We start from the raw sequence: 20,097 nt of genomic DNA, 5'->3' as shown, positions 1-20,097 counted from the left end.
GTCACAGGCCATGCAGTGTCCTTTCTTGAGACACACAGGGTGCCCAGCCCTTGATACCTGGCTGTTTGCATCCCCAAGGAGAGCAGCACTGAAATGCAGGACACCTCCAGCCTGTGCCCCACTTAGCAAACCCCCTTCAAGTCTTCCCATTAAGGGACAAAGCTACAGCAAGGGCAAAAGCAGCTAAAAATATTCTAGCATCCAGAAACTGTTCTGTCCTTTGGGTGACCTAAGCAAAAAGGGCTCTGGAAGAGTTCTTTTTCTTCTTTCTCATTCAATCCAGGTCTACCTTTCAGGCCTGGGTGAAGAGCTGACAGCAAAGCTACTGTAAGAAGGGAGAGAGCAAGCTGCATCTTCTGTGCACTGCTTCAGGTGGCTCCAGAATGCAGCTGTGCTGGGGGCAGATCTGATTGCTGCTGCTGACTCCTTCCTGCCTGGCACAACCCTGTGAAACTGCAGCAGAAGCAGCCAGGAGCCAAGCAGCCAGCCAGAGGGATTGGCACAGGCTTGAGACAGGGGCCCAAGCCAGCCTGGGCAAGTTCAACAAGGCCAAGGGCAAGGTCCTGCCCCTAGGCTGGGGCAATCCCAAGCACAGATCCAGGCTGGGTGAGGAGTGGCTGAGAGCAGCCTGCAAGAGAAGGCCTTGGGGGTGTCAGTGGGTGCCAAACTCCCCAGGAGCCAGCAGTGGCCCCTGTCAGCCCAGCAGGCAGCTGAGTGCTGAGCTGCAGCCAGAGCAGGGAGAGCAGCAGCACAGGGAGGGGATTCTGCCCCTCTGCTCTGCTCAGCCCCCACCTGCAGCACTGCCTCCAGCTCTGGGACCCAGAGGATAAGAGGGACATGAGATTGTTGGAGTGGGGCCAGAGGAGACCACAAAGAGGCTCAGAAGGCTGCAGAACCTCCCACTATGGGGATAGGCTAAGGGAGAGTTGGGCTGTTCAGCCTGCAGAAGAGAAGGCTCCAGGGAGACCTTAGGGGGCCTGAAGGGGGGCTGGAAGAAAGCTGGGAAGGGACTGTGGAGAAGGGCTGGGAGTGGCAGGACGAGGGGCAATGGCTTTGAGCTGGAAGAAGGGAGACTGAGACTGGAGGAAGAAATTCTTTGCAGTGAGGGTGGGGAGAGCCTGGAGCAGGTTGCCCAGGGAGGTCATGGATGCCCTTTCCCTGGAGGTGTTGAAGGCCAGCCTGGATGAGGCCTGGAGCAATCTGGGCTGGTGGGAGGGGTCCCTGCCCAGGGCAGGAGGGTTGGAAGTAGATGGTCCTGCAGGTCCCTTCCAACCTGACCCACTCTGTGAATCTGTGAAGCAAGAGCTCCCAAGGCTGCTGCTTGGGCTGGGGCCAGACTAGAAGAGAAGCATTCAGAGTGTGGGAGTGCCCAGGAAAGAGGAGCCCAGGGGAGCTGGAATCAGGGCTCAGAATGAGCACTCCCCAAGGGCAAGGCTGAGGTCTCTCAGCTGATCTGAGCACTTCAAATCCACACAGCAACTAGGGAGGGTGGAAGAGAGGTGAAAAACAATGAGGGATGAGGAGGGAGGTCAGGACAATGCCCTTGATGAGGTCAGAGGAAGAGACACTAAGAAGGTCCAGGTGCCCAGAAAGAAGGGAGCCCCTGATGGGAAGAAGGCAGGGCAGGGGGGGCAGGCAGCCTCCCTCCCTCAGCAGTCCTGATGCTTGCAGCACTGCTGGGCAGCCAGATGGAGCTGGAAGCATCCTCTGCCCTACCAGCTTCTGTGCTCTGGTGAGTATCAGAAGACAGAACCACAACCTTCTCTCCATCCTCCTCCTCTTCCCAAGCTGCTGCCAAGAGCAGAAGGGCTGCAGAGGCAGAACACCTCAGGGGTGGGTTTTTTCCTTGTCATCCTCCAGGCCAGAGCTCCAGCAGCACAGCAGAGGCACTGCAGCTACTCCCACTGGGTGCAGAGCAGCTGGTGTGGAAGAGCTGCCTGCAGACAGGGAGCAGGCACTGCTCCTGCTGAAAAGAGCCACAGCAAGCATCAGCAGCTGCTCACCTGCAGCACCCCCAGCCAGCTGGCTGCACTGCCACAGCAGAGGGGGAGAGAAGGTCCTTGCAAGGCAGAACCATCCCAGGAACAGCATTGGCCCAGCTCTGGGCTCCCCAGAGGGACAGGGAGCTGCTGGAGAGAGTCCAAGGAGGGCTATGAGGATGAGGAAGGGCCTGGAGCACTGCCTGGGGAGGAGAGGCTGAGAGCCCTGGGGGTGTTCAGTCTGGAGAGGAGAAGGCTGAGAGGGATCTGATCAATGTCTATCAATAGCTGAGGGCTGGGGGTCAGAAGGGAGGAGCCAGGGCCAGGCTCTGCTCAGCTGCACCCTGAGATAGGCCAAGGGGCAATGGATACAAACTGCAGCACAGGAGGTTCCAGCTCAACAGGAGGAGCAACTTCTGCACTGGGAGATCCCAGAGCCCTGGAGCAGGCTGCCCAGAGAGGTTGTGGAGTCTCCTGCTCTGGACCCTTCCCAGCCCTGTCTGGATGTGTTCCTGTGTGACCTGTGCTGGGTTCTGTGCTCCTGCTCTGGCAGGGGGGGTTGGAATTGATGACCTTTGGAGGTCTCTTCCAAGCCCTACTGATTCTGTGAGCCTGGGATTTGCTCAGCTTCAGAGCTGTGCTCACACAGAGCCCCTGACAGCCTGGGGCTAACTGCAGTGAGTCACAAGTCACAGGAGGGGCTGGGTTGGAAGAGACCTTAAAGATCATCCAGTTCCAGCCTCCCTATCATGGGCAAGGACACTTTCCACTAGAGCAGGTTGCTCAAGCCCCCAGCCAGTCTATCTTGGAACACTTCCAGGGTTGGATGGACTGGAGTGGGAATGGCTTGGAGCTTGAGGAGGGGAGATTGAGACTGGAGAGCAGGGAGAAGTTCTTTCCAGTGAGGGTTGGGAGACTGGCACAGGTTGCCCAGGGAGGGTGTGGTGCCTCCTCCCTGAAAGTGTTCAAGGCCAGGATGGAGCAGTCCAGTACCTGAAGGGGGCCTACAAGAGATGAAGAGATGATGAGAGACTGTCTGGGACAGGCACAGGGGCAATGGCTTCAGAGCAGAGCAGACTGAGATTGAGATGTGAGGAACAAGTTCTGCCCCAGGAGGCTGCTGGAACACTGCAGCAGGTTGCCCAGGGAGGTGGTTGGGGTCCCAGCCCTGGAGATGTTCAAGGTGAGGCTGGGCAGGGCTCAGGGCAGCCTGCTCTGGTTGGGGCTGTCCCTGCTGAGTGCAGAGGCCTGGATGAGCTTTAGAGGTCCCTTCCAACCCAGAGCATTCTATGATTCTATGGATGAGGCCGTGAGCAACTTGTTCTAGTGGGAGGTGTCCCTGCCCATGGCAGGGGGTTGGAGCTGGCTGACCTTTGAGCTCCCTTCCTACCCAAAGCCTTCTGTGATTCCCTGCAGCCTCCAAGCAGGCTGAAGTCTCCAGCAGGCGCTTCAGGCACAAGCTGAGGAAAGGCCATGTGTGCCCTGCCTGCAATCCCCAGAGCAGCCCCTGGGGCACTCCTGCCACCCAGCCAAGGTGCTGGGAGTGCACAGAGCCCCCCTGCAGTCCCAGCCCAGGCCCAGCCTCCTGCCTGCACAGAGCACATGCCCAGAGCCAGGCAGAAAATAGGCAGCATTACATAAAGGCTCTGCTGCATCCTGGAGTGCATCTGCTGCCAGGCACTGCTGGAGCTCTTCACAGCTTGTCAGGAAGCTCCTATTTTGGTCCATCAGCACTTCCATAGCCCAGCAGCAGCTCTGCTCTCTGCCTCAGCAGCTCCAACCTGTGACTGAACTCCACTGAGCAGTTCCAGTAGTGCACAATGGCTTCACCACCACTGCCTGGACAGGGCCAGCTCTGCAAGTAAGCATTAAAGGAGGGCAGCTGCCAGGCCACACAAGGCTTAGCCCCCCTGAGCCACCCCAGGTGACAGCTCTGCAGCTGGAGGAGCACCAAAGCAAGCTGCCTGCTCTGAGAGTGAGCACTGCTTTGGGACGAGGTGTGGAACATCTGCAGCCAGCTCAGCCAGCTCCCTGGGCAACCTGTTCCAGTGCTCCACCACCCACAGGGGGCAGAACCTGCTCCTAACAGTCTCACAGACCTCATGACTAAACCATGGCACCAAGGGCCACATCCAATCCCCTCTGCAACACCTCCAGCCATGGGGACTCCACCACCTCCCTGGGCAGCACAGCCCAAGGGCCAATTCCTCTTGCTGCCAACAACTTTCTCCTCCCCTCCAGCCTCAACCTCCCCTGGCACAGCTGCAGACTGTGTCCTCTTCTTCTGGGGCTGCTTGCCTGCCTGGCACAAGAGACCAACCCCCAGCTGGCTCCAACCTCCCTGCAGGGAGCTGCAGAGAGCAAGAAGGTCTCCCCTGAGCCTCCTCTTCTGCAGGCTAAGCAAGCCCAGCTCCCTCAGCCTCTCCTCCCAGGGCTGTGCTCCACACCCCTCCCCAGCCTCCTTGCCCTTCTCTGGACACCTTCAAGTCTCTCAATCTCCTTCTGAAACTGAGGAGCCCAGAGCTGGACACAGGACTCAAGGTGCTGCCTAACCAATGCAGAGTACAGGGGCACAATCACCTCCCTGCTCCTGCTGGCCACACTCTGCCTGCTGCAGGCCAGGATGCCCTTGGCCTTCTTGGCCCCCTGGGCACACTGCTGCCTCCTCTTCAGCTGCTCTCCACCACTCCCCCAGCTCCCTCTCTGCCTGGCTGCTCTCAGCCACTCTGTCCCCAGCCTGCAGCACTGCCTGGGGTTGCTGTGGCCAAAGTGCAGCCCCTGGCACTTGGATGTCTTCAATCTCCTGCCCTTGGCCTCTGCCCATCTGTGCAGCCTGGCAAGGTCCCTCTGCAGAGCTCTCCTACCCTCTCACAGCTCAACTCCTGCCCCCAGCTTGCTGTCAGCTGCACATTTGCTGACAACATCCAGTCTGAATCTGCTCTGCTCTAGCCTGAGGCCACAGCCCCTTGGTCCCACCAGCACAGGCCAGCTGCAGAATCACATCCCCCTCAGAAAGGACAAACAGCCTCTGGACCATTTGCTGCCAGCAGGGATCTTGCTGAGAGCGAACCAAGCCAAGCCAGGTGTGACAGCAGCTCAAGGCCAGCCTGGCCAGGGCCTTCAGCACCCTGGGCTAGAAGGACATCTCCCGTGGCAAGGGGCTTGGGACTGGAAGACCCAAACCATTCTGAGGTTCTGTGAAGTTAAACAGCCTGGCTCCTCCAGAGCAGCAATGCAGATGGGCACTGGCCAGAAAGGATTCCTCTGCAGCCTGAGGGCTTCAGGGAGCCTGCAGAGCTCTCCAGCTTCTGCTCCCAGTGCAGCCCAGGTTACTGCTACAGGAGAATTTGTCCAGTTGAAAGCCACCCTCACACCCCACCCTGCTCTGCAGACCAGACAAGATCCTTCCTCACTCCCGACAACCCCTGGCAGTTCTCCCTCCACCTCTGCCAATGGGCACTGGCAGCTCAGCTGCCCTTGGCCTTCTGGGCTGCCAGTGCCCATTGCTGCCTCCCTGGCCCAGGCCCCATTCTTGCCCCCCTCAGAGGTCTCCCAGACCCCTATCCCTCCCTCACACCCTCCAAAGTCCCTCCCCAGCTTGCTTGCAGCCCCCTGCAGATCCTGGGAGGCCACCAGAAGGTCTCCTGGGAGCCTTCTCCTCTCCAGCCTGCACAACCCCAACTCCCTCAGTCTGTCCTCACAGCAGAGCAGCTCCAGCCCTCTGCTCAAACTCCTGGCCCTGCTCTGGACACCTTCCAGCCCCTCCACATCCTTCCTGGCACAGAGGCTCCAGAACTGGCCCCAGAGCTCCAGCTGTGGGCTCAACAGAGTGGAGCAGAGGAGCAGAATCCCCTCCCTGCCCTGCTGGCCACACTTCTCCTGCTGCAGCCCAGGCTCTGCTTGGCTCTCTGGGCTGCAAGTGCTCCCTGCTGGCTCCTGCTGAGCTTCTCCTCCCCCAGCACCCCCAAGGCCTTTTCTCCAGGGCTGCTCTCCAGCCAGTCCCTGCCCAGCCTGCACACCCCCTGCTGCACACTCCCTGCTGCACACCCCCTGCTGCACACCCCTGCTGCACACTCCCTGCTGCACACCCCCTGCTGCACACCCCTGCTGCACACCCCCTGCTGCACACCCCTGCTGCACACCCCTGCTGCACATCCCCTGCTGCACACCCCCTGCTGCACACCCCTGCTGCACACCCCCTGCTGCACACCCCTGCTGCACACCCCTGCTGCACACCCCTGCTGCACATCCCCTGCTGCACACCCCTGCTGCACACTCCCTGCTGCACACCCCTGCTGCACACCCCCTGCTGCACACCCCTGCTGCACATCCCCTGCTGCACACCCCCTGCTGCACACCCCCTGCTGCACACCCCTGCTGCACACCCCTGCTGCACACTCCCTGCTGCACACCCCTGCTGCACACCCCTGCTGCACACCCCTGCTGCACACTCCCTGCTGCACACCCCCTGCTGCACACCCCTGCTGCACACCCCCTGCTGCACACCCCTGCTGCACACCCCTGCTGCACATCCCCTGCTGCACACCCCCTGCTGCACACTCCCTGCTGCACACTCCCTGCTGCACACCCCTGCTGCACACCCCTGCTGCACACCCCCTGCTGCACACTCCCTGCTGCACACCCCCTGCTGCACACCCCTGCTGCACACCCCCTGCTGCACACCCCTGCTGCACACCCCTGCTGCACACCCCCTGCTGCACACTCCCTGCTGCACACCCCCTGCTGCACACCCCTGCTGCACACCCCCTGCTGCACACTCACTGCTGCACACCCCCTGCTGCACACCCCCTGCTGCACACCCCTGCTGCACACCCCTGCTGCACATCCCCTGCTGCACACTCCCTGCTGCACACCCCCTGCTGCACACCCCTGCTGCACACCCCCTGCTGCACACCCCTGCTGCACACCCCTGCTGCACATCCCCTGCTGCACACTCCCTGCTGCACACTCACTGCTGCACACCCCCTGCTGCACATTCCCTGCTGCACACTCACTGCTGCACACCCCCTGCTGCACACTCCCTGCTGCACATTCCCTGCTGCACACCCCCTGCTGCACACCCCCTGCTGCTCATCCCCTGCTGCACACCCCCTGCTGCACACCCCCTGCTGCACACTCCCTGCTGCACACTCCCTGCTGCACACCCCCTGCTGCACACCCCCTGCTGCACACTCACTGCTGCACACCCCCTGCTGCACACCCCCTGCTGCACACCCCTGCTGCACACCCCCTGCTGCACACCCCCTGCTGCACACCCCTGCTGCACACCCCTGCTGCACACCCCCTGCTGCACACCCCTGCTGCACATCCCCTGCTGCACACCCCCTGCTGCACACCCCTGCTGCACACCCCTGCTGCACACCCCCTGCTGCACACCCCTGCTGCACACCCCCTGCTGCACACCCCTGCTGCACACCCCTGCTGCACACCCCCTGCTGCACACCCCTGCTGCACACCCCCTGCTGCACACCCCCTGCTGCACACCCCCTGCTGCACACCCCTGCTGCACACCCCCTGCTGCACATTCCCTGCTGCACACTCCCTGCTGCACATTCCCTGCTGCACACCCCCTGCTGCACACTCCCTGCTGCACACCCCCTGCTGCACACCCCCTGCTGCACACCCCCTGCTGCACACTCACTGCTGCACACCCCCTGCTGCACATTCCCTGCTGCACACTCCCTGCTGCACACTCACTGCTGCACACCCCCTGCTGCACATTCCCTGCTGCACACTCCCTGCTGCACACCCCCTGCTGCACACCCCCTGCTGCACACCCCCTGCTGCACACTCACTGCTGCACACCCCCTGCTGCACATTCCCTGCTGCACATTCCCTGCTGCACACTCCCTGCTGCACACTCCCTGCTGCACATTCCCTGCTGCACATCCCCTGCTGCACACTCCCTGCTGCACACCCCCTGCTGCACATTCCCTGCTGCACATCCCCTGCTGCACACTCCCTGCTGCACACCCTCTGCTGCACACCCCCTGCTGCACACTCCCTGCTGCACACCCCCTGCTGCACACCCCCTGCTGCACACTCCCTGCTGCACACTCACTGCTGCACACCCCCTGCTGCACACTCACTGCTGCACACTCACTGCTGCACACCCCCTGCTGCACACTCCCTGCTGCACACTCACTGCTGCACACCCCCTGCTGCACACCCCTGCTGCACACTCCCTGCTGCACACTCCCTGCTGCACATCCCCTGCTGCACACCCCCTGCTGCACACTCCCTGCTGCACACCCCCTGCTGCACACCCCCTGCTGCACACCCCTGCTGCACACTCCCTGCTGCACACTCCCTGCTGCACATCCCCTGCTGCACACCCCCTGCTGCACACTCCCTGCTGCACACCCCCTGCTGCACACCCCCTGCTGCACACTCACTGCTGCACACCCCCTGCTGCACACCCACTGCTGCACACTCCCTGCTGCACACTCCCTGCTGCACACCCCCTGCTGCACACCCCCTGCTGCACATCCCCTGCTGCACATCCCCTGCTGCACACCCCCTGCTGCACACTCACTGCTGCACACCCCCTGCTGCACACCCACTGCTGCACACTCCCTGCTGCACACTCACTGCTGCACACCCCCTGCTGCACACCCCCTGCTGCACACTCCCTGCTGCACACCCCCTGCTGCACACCCCCTGCTGCACACTCCCTGCTGCACACCCCCTGCTGCACACCCCTGCTGCACACCCCCTGCTGCACACTCACTGCTGCACACCCCCTGCTGCACACCCCCTGCTGCACACCCCTGCTGCACACTCACTGCTGCACACCCTCTGCTGCACACTCACTGCTGCACATCCCCTGCTGCACACCCCCTGCTGCACACCCCTGCTGCACACCCCCTGCTGCACACCCCTGCTGCACACTCCCTGATGCACACTCACTGCTGCACACTCCCTGATGCACACCCCTGCTGCACACCCCCTGCTGCACACCCCCTGCTGCACACTCACTGCTGCACACCCCCTGCTGCACACTCACTGCTGCACACCCCCTGCTGCACACTCCCTGCTGCACACCCCCTGCTGCACACTCCCTGCTGCACACCCCCTGCTGCACACCCCCTGCTGCACACTCCCTGCTGCACACCCCCTGCTGCACACCCCCTGCTGCACACCCCCTGCTGCACACTCACTGCTGCACACCCCCTGCTGCACATTCCCTGCTGCACACTCCCTGCTGCACACCCCCTGCTGCACACCCCCTGCTGCACACTCCCTGCTGCACATCCCCTGCTGCACACTCCCTGCTGCACACTCCCTGCTGCACACCCTCTGCTGCACACCCCCTGCTGCACACTCCCTGCTGCACACTCCCTGCTGCACACCCCCTGCTGCACACCCCTGCTGCACACTCCCTGCTGCACACTCCCTGCTGCACACCCCCTGCTGCACACCCCCTGCTGCACATCCCCTGCTGCACACTCCCTGCTGCACACTCCCTGCTGCACACCCCCTGCTGCACACTCACTGCTGCACACCCCCTGCTGCACACCCACTGCTGCACACTCCCTGCTGCACACCCCCTGCTGCACATCCCCTGCTGCACACCCCCTGCTGCACACTCACTGCTGCACACCCCCTGCTGCACACCCCCTGCTGCACACTCACTGCTGCACACCCCCTGCTGCACACCCCCTGCTGCACACCCCTGCTGCACACTCCCTGATGCACACCCCCTGCTGCACACCCACTGCTGCACATCCCCTGCTGCACACTCACTGCTGCACACCCCTGCTGCACACCCCCTGCTGCACACCCCTGCTGCACACCCACTGCTGCACACCCCTGCTGCACACTCCCTGATGCACATCCCCTGCTGCACACCCACTGCTGCACATCCCCTGCTGCACACTCACTGCTGCACACCCCTGCTGCACACCCCCTGCTGCACACCCCCTGCTGCACACCCCCTGCTGCACACCCCCTGCTGCACACCCCTGCTGCACACTCCCTGATGCACACCCCCTGCTGCACACCCACTGCTGCACATCCCCTGCTGCACACTCACTGCTGCACACCCCTGCTGCACACCCCCTGCTGCACACCCCTGCTGCACATCCACTGCTGCACACCCCTGCTGCACACTCCCTGATGCACACCCCCTGCTGCACACTCACTGCTGCACATCCCCTGCTGCACACTCACTGCTGCACACCCCTGCTGCACACCCCTGCTGCACACCCCCTGCTGCACACCCCTGCTGCACACCCACTGCTGCACACCCCTGCTGCACACTCCCTGATGCACACCCCCTGCTGCACACCCACTGCTGCACATCCCCTGCTGCACACTCACTGCTGCACACCCCTGCTGCACACCCCCTGCTGCACACCCACTGCTGCACACCCCCTGCTGCACACTCACTGCTGCACACCCCTGCTGCACACCCCCTGCTGCACACCCCTGCTGCACACTCCCTGATGCACACTCCCTGCTGCACACCCCCTGCTGCACACCCCCTGCTGCACACTCACTGCTGCACACCCCCTGCTGCACACTCACTGCTGCACACTCACTGCTGCACATCCCCTGCTGCACATTCCCTGCTGCACACTCCCTGCTGCACACTCACTGCTGCACACCCCCTGCTGCACACTCCCTGCTGCACACTCACTGCTGCACACCCCCTGCTGCACATTCCCTGCTGCACACTCACTGCTGCACACTCCCTGCTGCACACCCCCTGCTGCACACCCCCTGCTGCACACTCCCTGCTGCACACCCCCTGCTGCACACTCACTGCTGCACACCCCCTGCTGCACACTTCCTGCTGCACACTCACTGCTGCACACCCCCTGCTGCACACCCCCTGCTGCACACTCCCTGCTGCACACTCCCTGCTGCACACCCCCTGCTGCACACTCACTGCTGCACACCCCCTGCTGCACACCCCCTGCTGCACACCCCCTGCTGCACACTCACTGCTGCACACCCCCTGCTGCACACCCCCTGCTGCACACCCCCTGCTGCACACCCCCTGCAGCTCACCCCCTGCTGCACATCCCCTGCTGCACACTCCCTGCTGCACACTCCCTGCTGCACACCCCCTGCTGCACACTCACTGCTGCACACCCCCTGCTGCACACTCACTGCTGCACACTCCCTGCTGCACACCCCCTGCTGCACATCCCCTGCTGCACACCCCCTGCTGCACACTCACTGCTGCACACCCCCTGCTGCACACTCACTGCTGCACACTCACTGCTGCACACCCCCTGCTGCACACTCACTGCTGCACACTCACTGCTGCACACCCCCTGCTGCACACTCCCTGCTGCACACCCCCTGCTGCACACCCCCTGCTGCACACCCCCTGCTGCACACTCACTGCTGCACACTCACTGCTGCACATCCCCTGCTGCACACCCCCTGCTGCACACCCCCTGCTGCACACTCACTGCTGCACACCCCCTGCTGCACATCCCCTGCTGCACACCCCCTGCTGCACACTCCCTGCTGCACACTCACTGCTGCACACCCCCTGCTGCACACTCCCTGCTGCACACTCCCTGCTGCACACTCCCTGCTGCACCCCCCTGCTGCACACCCCCTGCTGCACACCCCCTGCTGCACACTCACTGCTGCACACCCCCTGCTGCACACCCCCTGCTGCACACCCCCTGCTGCACATCCCCTGCTGCACACCCCCTGCTGCACACCCCCTGCTGCACTCCCCTTGCCTGCACTGGGGCAGCAGAAATGGCCAAAGGAAAGAGCTCTGTTACTGAGTTTGAACAGCAATGATCACAGATGATCAGGACAGGCTGCAGGGCTGCTGCAGGGATGCCAAGAGATGGGGTGAGGCATCCAGGCTTGTTCAACATCTGTGTGGGTGCCATGGACAGTGGCACTGAGTGCACCCTCAGCAGGGTTGCTGCTGACACCAAGCTGTGTGGGGCAGCAGACAGCTGGAGGGAAGGGATCCATCCAGAGGGACCTGGACAGGCTGGAGAGGTGGGCACAAGCCAACCTCAGGAGGTTCAACAAGACCAAGGGCAGGGTCCTGCAGCTGGCTGGAGGCAATCCCAGGCACAAATCCAGGCTGGGCAGGGACTGGCTGGAAAGCAGCCCTGAGGAGAGAGACTTGGGGGTGCTGGGGGAGGAGAAGCTCACCAGGAGCTCTCAGTGTGCACTTGCAGCCCAGAAAGCCAAGCAGAGCCTGGGCTGCAGCAGGAGAAGTGTGGCCAGCAGGTCGAGGGAGGTGATCCTCCCCCTCTACTCAGCCCTGGGGAGACCCCACCTGGAGTACTGCCTCCAGTTCTGGAGCCCCTATGACAAGAGGGATGTGGAGGTGCTGGAAGGTGTCCAGAGCAGGGCCAGGAGGATGAGCAGAGGGCTGGAGCTGCTCTGCTGTGAGCACAGACTGAAGGAGTTGGGGCTGTTCAGTCTGCAGAAGAGAAGGCTCTGAGGTGACTTCATTGTGGCCTTCCAGGATCTGAAGGGGGCTCCAGGAAGGCTGGGGAGGGACTGCTCAGGATCTCAGGCAGTGATAGGACATGGGGGAATGGAATGAAGCTGGAGGTGGGGAGATTCAGGCTGGAGGTGAGGAGGAAGTTCTTCCCCATGAGAGTGGTGAAGCCCTGGAATGGGTTGTCCAGGGAGGTGGTTGGGGCCCTGTCCCTGGAGGTGTTTAAGGCCAGGCTGGCTGAGGCTCTGGGCAGGCTGATCTAGTGTGGGGTGTCCCTGCCCATGGCAGGGGGGTTGGAACTGGATGATCCTTGTGGTCCCTTCCAACCCTGACTGATTCTATGACCCTCCTCCCATTCTGCATTTCCAAAGAGCAGCAGAGGAAGCTCTGCATGGAGCTGGGGATTGACAGATTGCACTGGGCTGGCAGAGAACCCCAGAGGGCACTTTGTCCAACCCCCCTGCACTCTGCAGGGACATCTCCAACGGGATCAGGCTGCCCTGGGCAGCCTGCTGAGGGAGGTGGAACACTCCAAGAAGGCCACACAAAACAGGCATCAGGGTGGAACAGGCTGCCCAGGGCAGTGGCTGAATCATCAGCCCTGGAGAGGTTTACATGCCTTGTAGACATGGTGCTGAAGGACATGGCAGTGCTGGGGTAATGGCTGGAGTCACTGACCTTACAGGCCTTTTCCAGCCTCAAGCATGCTCTGAGTCCAGTCCCAGAGGTGCAGAGGCTGGTGGGAGCACAGCCTTTGGCCAGCAGGGCTGCCCCAGTGCACCCAGCAGGGCCAGGAGCCAGGCATTCTTAGCAAGTGTGCCCAGCTGCCACCCCTGAGACACTGCTGCTGGTTTGCTTGCTGCTCAGGCTGAACACATCCAGCTGCTCTCATCTGGCACAGGGAGGAGCCCCCAGCTGCCTCTGCAGGAGCACAGCTGTATTCCACAGCAGCCTCTGCTGCAGGACAGCCAGCCAGGGGAGAGGTTACCCCAGGAGGGCAAGGTGCATGCCAGAAGGTGTTTGAGTGCCCTCTGGGCAGGCCACAGCATCACATTCCCTGCACCTGTGAGGCCTCCCTCCTGTGCCTGCATCCAAGGCTGCCCTTGGAAGGAGAGCCCAGGCTGGGACAGCCCCATGGGGAAAGGCCTTGCCTCCTTCCAGACACCAGGGGAGATGGCACAGCAAGCCCAGGCACCTGGAGAGGAAGCAAAGGCAAACAGAGAAGAACAGAAGAGCAGAGTACCTCTCACTTCTATGGTGGCATTGGCTATGGGAGAGTTGGAGAAGACAAACACACACAGGTACTCCCCAGACTCTTCTGCTCTGGGCTTCAGAATCCTGCAGCAGGGAGAGACAAAGGAGAAACATTAAACACCCTGCTAGCAGCCAGCAGCCCAGGATGTGATCCCCCCAGCCCACAGCCCCACAGCCCACATTTCAGCACTGCTTAGGCCACACCTGGAGTCCTGTGTGCAGCTCTGGGCTCCTCAGTTTAGGAAGCAGGTTGAGCTGCTGGAAGGTGTCCAGAGAAGGGCAAGGAGGCTGGGGAGGGGTCTGGAGCACAGCCCTGGGAGGAGAGGCTGAGGGAGCTGGGCTTGCTTAGCCTGCAGAAGAGGAGGCTCAGGGGAGACCTTCTTGCTCTCTGCAACTCCCTGCAGGGAGGTTGGAGCCAGCTGGGGGTTGGTCTCTTGTGCCAGGCAGGCAAGCAGCCCCAGAAGAAGAGGACACAGTCTGCAGCTGTGCCAGGGAAGGTTGAGGCTGGAGGGGAGGAGAAAGTTCTTGGCAGTAAGAGGAATTGGCCCTTGGGCTGTGCTGCCCAGGGAGGTGGTGGAGTCCCCGTCCCTGGAGGTGTTTAGGAAGAGCCTGGCTGAGGCCCTTGGAGCCATGGTTGAGTTGATCAGATGGTGTTGGATGATAGGTTGGACTCAATGATCTCAAAGGTCTCTTCCAACCTAGTTAGTTCCATTCTATTCCAGTCTAGTCTAAACTCTCCTGGGGATCCACAGGAGGTTGGACTTGATGATCTCAAAGGTCTCTTCCAACCTGGTTAGTTCTGTTCTGGCCTCCCAGGGACTGACTCTTCCTTCAGCTGGTGATGCCAGCTGTGTGGCACAGGTGGCACCTGCCTGAGCTGCAGGAAGCTCCCTGCCAGCACAAACAGCGAGGTCCAGGCTGGAAATCAGCTCAAGTTTAGCTGGAGCAGCAGGGTCATTCATCCTCCAGTCAGTGGCCAAGGAGGCAGGGATCTCCCACCCCTGAGGAGGAAGCATGCTCTGTGTGCAGCTCCTGCAGGGCCAGCTGCACAGCACAGACTGCAAACACAGCCAAGGGACACTCAGGAGCTGCTTCCTCTGGTGCTAGCAGGATGAGGCTGGGAGCAGAGTCCCTGACTGAGGCTGGATGGAGAAGAGCTGCAAAAGGGAAAGACCTGACTGAATCATAGAGCTGGCAGGGCTGGAAGGGAGCTCCAGGCTCAGCCAGCTCCAACCCCCTGCCATGGGCAGGGACACCTCACACCACAGCAGCTTGCTCACAGCCACCTCCAGCCTGGCTGCAAACATCTCCAGGCAGGAGGCTTCCACCACCTCCCTGGGCAGCCTGGGCCAGGCTCTCACCACCCTCCTGGCCAACAACTTCTTCCTCACAGCCAACCTCAAGCTCCTCACTTCTAGTGCTGCTCCAGCCCCCCCACTCCTATCCCTCCCTGACACCCCAGAGCAGAGGGGCAGGATCCTCTCCCTCCACCTCTGCCAATGGGCACTGGCAGCTCAGCTGCCCTTGGCCTTCTGGGCTGCCAGTGCCCATTGCTGCCTCCCTGGCCCAGGCCTCATTCCTGCCCCCCTCAGAGGTCTCCCAGACCCCTATCCCTCCCTCACCCCCTCCAGAGTCCCTCCCCAGCTTCCTTGCAGCCCCCTGCAGATCCTGGGAGGCCACCAGAAGGTCTCCTGGGAGCCTTCTCCTCTCCAGCCTGCACAACCCCAACTCCCTCAGTCTGTGCTCACAGCAGAGCAGCTCCAGCCCTCTGCTCCTCCTCCTGGCCCTGCTCTGGACACCTTCCAGCCCCTCCAGAGCCTTCCTGGCACAGAGGCTCCAGAACTGGCCCCAGAGCTCCAGCTGTGGTCTCAGCAGAGTGGAGCAGAGGGGCAGAATCCCCTCCCTGCCCTGCTGGCCACACTTCTCTTGCTGCAGCCCAGGCTCTGCTTGGCTCTCTGGGCTGCAAGTGCTCCCTGCTGGCTCCTGCTGAGCTTCTCCTCCCCCAGCACCCCCAAGGCCTTTTCTCCAGGGCTGCTCTCCAGCCAGTCCCTGCCCAGCCTGTAGCAGTGCCTGGGATTGCCCTGCCCCAGCTGCAGGACCTTGCCCTTGGTCCTGTTGAAGCCTACTGCCAAACAGGATTAGGAGAAACTGCCACCAGCCTTGTCTCAAAAAGCAGCCTGGGGCTGAGTGACTTCCCAGTGCCACTCTGTCACCTTAGAGGCATGGAAACTCCTCTCAGTGGTGCCCAGGGGCAGGACAAGAGGCACAAAGTGGATCACAGGAGGTGCCACCTCAGTATGGGAATAAACTTCCTGGCTATGAGGCTGCTGGAGCAGGCTGCCCAGAGAGCTTGTGGAGTCTCCTCCCCTGGAAGAGATTCCAAACCCAGCCAGACATTGTGACCCTGGGCAAGCTGCTGTGGGTGACCCTGCTGGAGCAGAGGAGTTGGACTGGGTGATCCCCAGAGGTCCCTTCTAACACCCAGAATGCTGGGAAGCTGTGAGCAGCAAGTGCAGGGCAGCCAGAAGGACACTGGGAATAACAGTGGAATGAAGCTGAAGGAGGGCAGACTGAGCCTGGAGGTGAGGAAGAAGTTCTCTCCAGTGAGGGGGGGGAAGGCACTGGCACAGGCTGCCCAGGGAGGCTGTGGATGTCCCCTCCCTGGAGGGTGCTCAAGGCCAGGCTGGATGAGGCCCTGAGCAAGCTGGGCTGGTGGGAGGGGTCCCTGCCAGCAGGGAGGTTAGAAGTGGATGATCCTTAAGATCTTTTGCAAGCCAACTCATTCAAGACAAGCAAGCTGCCTTTGCACTCAGGATGGTGCCAGCTTCATGCCCACCATCTTCTGCTGTCCTTCAAAAGGCTTCTGGGATGCAGATGACTTCAGAGCTCCACACACATGTTCAGCTGTTTCCCTGCCAGAGGCTTCTGAGCCCAGTGCAGGCCATGGCACTGTGACACAGCTCTTCCATCTCCACACAGCACAGAGTGAGGCAGAGCTCTCCCCACCCCTCCCCTCCCTGCACCCAGAGCCTTCTTGGTTTGACTTTCCTTTCTCACACATGGTGTCAAAGCCAAGGGAACAGGAACTCTGTTCTGGGGAAGAGCACTGCAATAAAGAGGACTTTAAATTACAGATGGAAACTGCTTAGACACATGGAAAAAAGCTGCTCACTTGAAGACAACAATCCTTGGACCCAGGCCATGGCTGCCTGTCCAGCTCCAGCCCTCCAACTCTGGAGCTAGTTCCAAGGTTAAAGTCTTTCAGATAAGGGATCAGAGAGCCACTTGTCACTTACTGGCAGCAGGAGAGATGGTTTTGTACCCAAACACCAAAGCCATCAGGGTGTTTGGCCTGCAGGCAGCAGCCCTGCTGGCCATGGGGACATGGCACCTGGCTGACATGGCACAGCTCCACCCAGCTCTTCCCACTCCTCAGCTGTCCTGACTCTGCAGCAAGGAGGGAAGGCAGAGAGCAGCTGGCTAAGGAGCCCTGAAATAATCACTCCCTGACCTCTGCTCTTTATCCACAAGGCTTTAAAGGCAGGGAGGGGTGGGAGAGTAAGAGGCTGTATCTAGGAGGAAGTTGTTGGCCAGGAGGGTGGTGAGAGCCTGGCCCAGGCTGCCCAGGGAGGTGGAAGCCTCCTGCCTGGAGGTGTTTGCAGCCAGGCTGGAGGTGGCTGTGAGCAAGCTGCTGTGGTGTGAGGTGTCCCTGCCCATGGCAGAGGGTTGGAGCCCATGGCAGGGAGTTGGAGCCCATGGCAGGGAGTTGGAGCCCATGGCAGGGGGGTTGGAGCTAGCTAAGCCTTGAGCTCCCTTCCAGCCCTGACAGTTCTATGATCTACAACTCCCCCAGAGGAAGCTGCAGTCAGGTGAAGGGGGCTGGGCCTCTGCTCCCCCAGTAACAAGTGGCAGGAGATGCAGAAATGGCCTCAGGCTGCACCAGGGCAGGGTTAGGTCCACATAAGGAGAAACTTCTTGACTGAAAGGGTTCTCAGAGCCTTTCACAGTGGGTTGAATCCTTTGGCTCCCTGGAGGTGTTTCAGAGGTGCAGAGATGTGGTGCTGAGGGCCCTGGTTTAGCAGCAGAGGTGGCAGAGGCAGATAATGGTTGGCTTGGATCAGCTGGATGACATTTTCCAACCAAACCAATCCTAGGATTCCCTTCCTGCCATTCTACCCAAGCTTCTTCTCCAGGTCTGAGGCTGTCAGCCTCTCCTGGAGCACTCACCCCAGTGTGAGCTGATGGGGCTGCAAGGTTTTACAGCCAGACAAGCACCTGCAACAAGTCTGCTTAACCAAGAGCTTCCCTCAGCACTCTGGCTGGAGAAGGAGCTCAGCTCTTTGGAGCCAGAGACTCTGCAGCAGGTGGAAGAACCCCAAACTCCCCCAGCATTGCTTTGGTTGAAGCAGCTCTGAATGAGCTGATGAGGAGCCAGGAAACAAACCACTTTCCTCCTCCCAGCCATGAGAGCAGTCAAGGGGACAGGAGCTACAGAGTGAAAGCTGAGGATGGCCACAGCCACCTCCAGGCCCTTGCTGCTTGGGAAAGACTCCACCCCAACTAATTGTGGCCCATTCTTAATTGGAATGGCAACGAAAACACCATCCTTAACCTTGAGCACAGCTGCCTGCTGGCAAGAGCAGCTCCAGCAAGGCTCAGTGAAGAATGAGGAAGGTTGTGTTCAATGGCTGATGTTGTAGGAAGCAGGATTCTTAAGGGGATGTCACTGAAATCCTGAAGCCACAACATAAAACACCACAAGATAACAGAGGAGCAGGACTCTGAGGCCTGCAGTTGAGAGCTGCACAAAGCAAGTCACAAGGAGCAGGACTCTGAGGCCTGCAGTTCAGAGCTGCACAAAGCAAGTCACAAGGAGCAGGACTCTGAGGCCTGCAGTTGAGATACACAAAGCAAGTCACAAGGAGCAGGACTCTGAGGCCTGCAGTTGAGAGCTGCACAAAGCAAGTCACAAGGAGCAGGACTCTGAGGCCTGCAGCTGAGATACACAAAGCAAGTCACAAGGAGCAGGACTCTGAGGCCTGCAGTTGAGATACACAAAGCAAGTCACAAGGGAGCAGGACTCTGAGGCCTGCAGTTGAGATACACAAAGCAAGTCACAAGGAGCAGGACTCTGAGGCCTGCAGTTGAGATACACAAAGCAAGTCACAAGGAGCAGGACTCTGAGGCCTGCAGTTGAGATACACAAAGCAAGTCACAAGGAGCAGGACTCTGAGGCCTGCATTTGAGCTGCACAAAGCAAGTCACAAGGAGCAGGACTCTGAGGCCTGCAGTTGAGAGCTGCACAAAGCAAGTCACAAGGAGCAGGACTCTGAGGCCTGCAGTTGAGAGCTGCACAAAGCAAGTCACAAGGAGCAGGACTCTGAGGCCTGCAGTTGAGATACACAAAGCAAGTCACAAGGAGCAGGACTCTGAGGCCTGCACTTGAGAGCTGCACAAAGCAAGTCACAAGGAGCAGGACTCTGAGGCCTGCAGTTGAGATACACAAAGCAAGTCACAAGGAGCAGGACTCTGAGGCCTGCACTTGAGAGCTGCACAAAGCAAGTCACAAGGAGCAGGACTCTGAGGCCTGCAGTTGAGCGCTGCACAAAGCAAGTCACAAGGAGCAGGACTCTGAGGCCTGCAGTTCAGAGCTGCACAAAGTAAGTCACAAGGGAGCAGGACTCTGAGGCCTGCAGTTGAGATACACAAAGCAAGTCACAAGGGAGCAGGGATTCAAGGACCCCCTTCCAACCCAAGCCCATTTATGATCCTCTGAAAGGAAAGATGGTTTGCTGTCCATGCTGGCATCAAGGAAAGCACATGGAAGGTCAGCTGTACAAACCAGCTCTGCTGGCAGCACAGAGCAAGCCTCCTGTGTTCACATCACCTCTGTGGTGTGGAGGCCTCACTTCAGGAACAGAGAAGCCTCACAGGATTTCTGCTCCATGCAGGCTGCAGTGCAGTGGCAGAGGTGGCTGTAAAAGTCCTATCCTCCTTCACATCCTTAGGGGGAGGATGGAGGCAAAGCCAGAGCATGCACAGCTGTAGCAGAGCAGTGGGTTGGGGTGGAAGGGCCCTTAAAGATCATCCAGTCATGGGCAGGGACACCTCCCACTACAGCAGTTCACTCAAGGCTTCATCCAGCCTGGTCTGGAACACTGCCAGGCTTGGAGCTCTCACAACTCATCAGCAGTACCTCTGACAACATCATCCTTCATCTCCCAAGGCCAGAGAAGGACTAACCCCGTGGATTCCAGCAGTGATTTATGTGCTGCATTTCCCTGCACAATAAAAACCTACAGCTGCAAATCCATCTTCATGCAGCAAGAGACTGCACAACCTGCTCAGAGGAAAAGAAAAGGAGGCTGACTGTCTCTGCCTGTGGCCACACTCCAGGACACTCCAGAG

At 60.5% G+C, this 20,097-nt stretch overlaps 1 protein-coding gene across 1 annotated transcript in view; it reads right to left on the bottom strand.

The window, feature by feature from the left end:
* The window catches only part of NPTN (neuroplastin), a 90,393-nt gene that overhangs the window by 23,665 nt on the left and 46,631 nt on the right, over positions 1-20,097 (bottom strand). Inside the window, exon 4 of the mRNA XM_068144281.1 lies at positions 13,679-13,773. Within this exon, the coding sequence (XP_068000382.1) occupies positions 13,679-13,773 (95 nt within the window). The remainder of the gene's footprint in view (positions 1-13,678; positions 13,774-20,097) is intronic.

Source organism: Melanerpes formicivorus, unplaced genomic scaffold (genome assembly GCF_026170545.1).
Source record: "Melanerpes formicivorus ecotype bairdi unplaced genomic scaffold, bMelFor1.0.p_v2 SCAF_10, whole genome shotgun sequence".
Lineage (NCBI taxonomy): Eukaryota > Metazoa > Chordata > Aves > Piciformes > Picidae > Melanerpes > Melanerpes formicivorus.
This window is presented reverse-complemented; position numbering and strand designations above follow the sequence as displayed.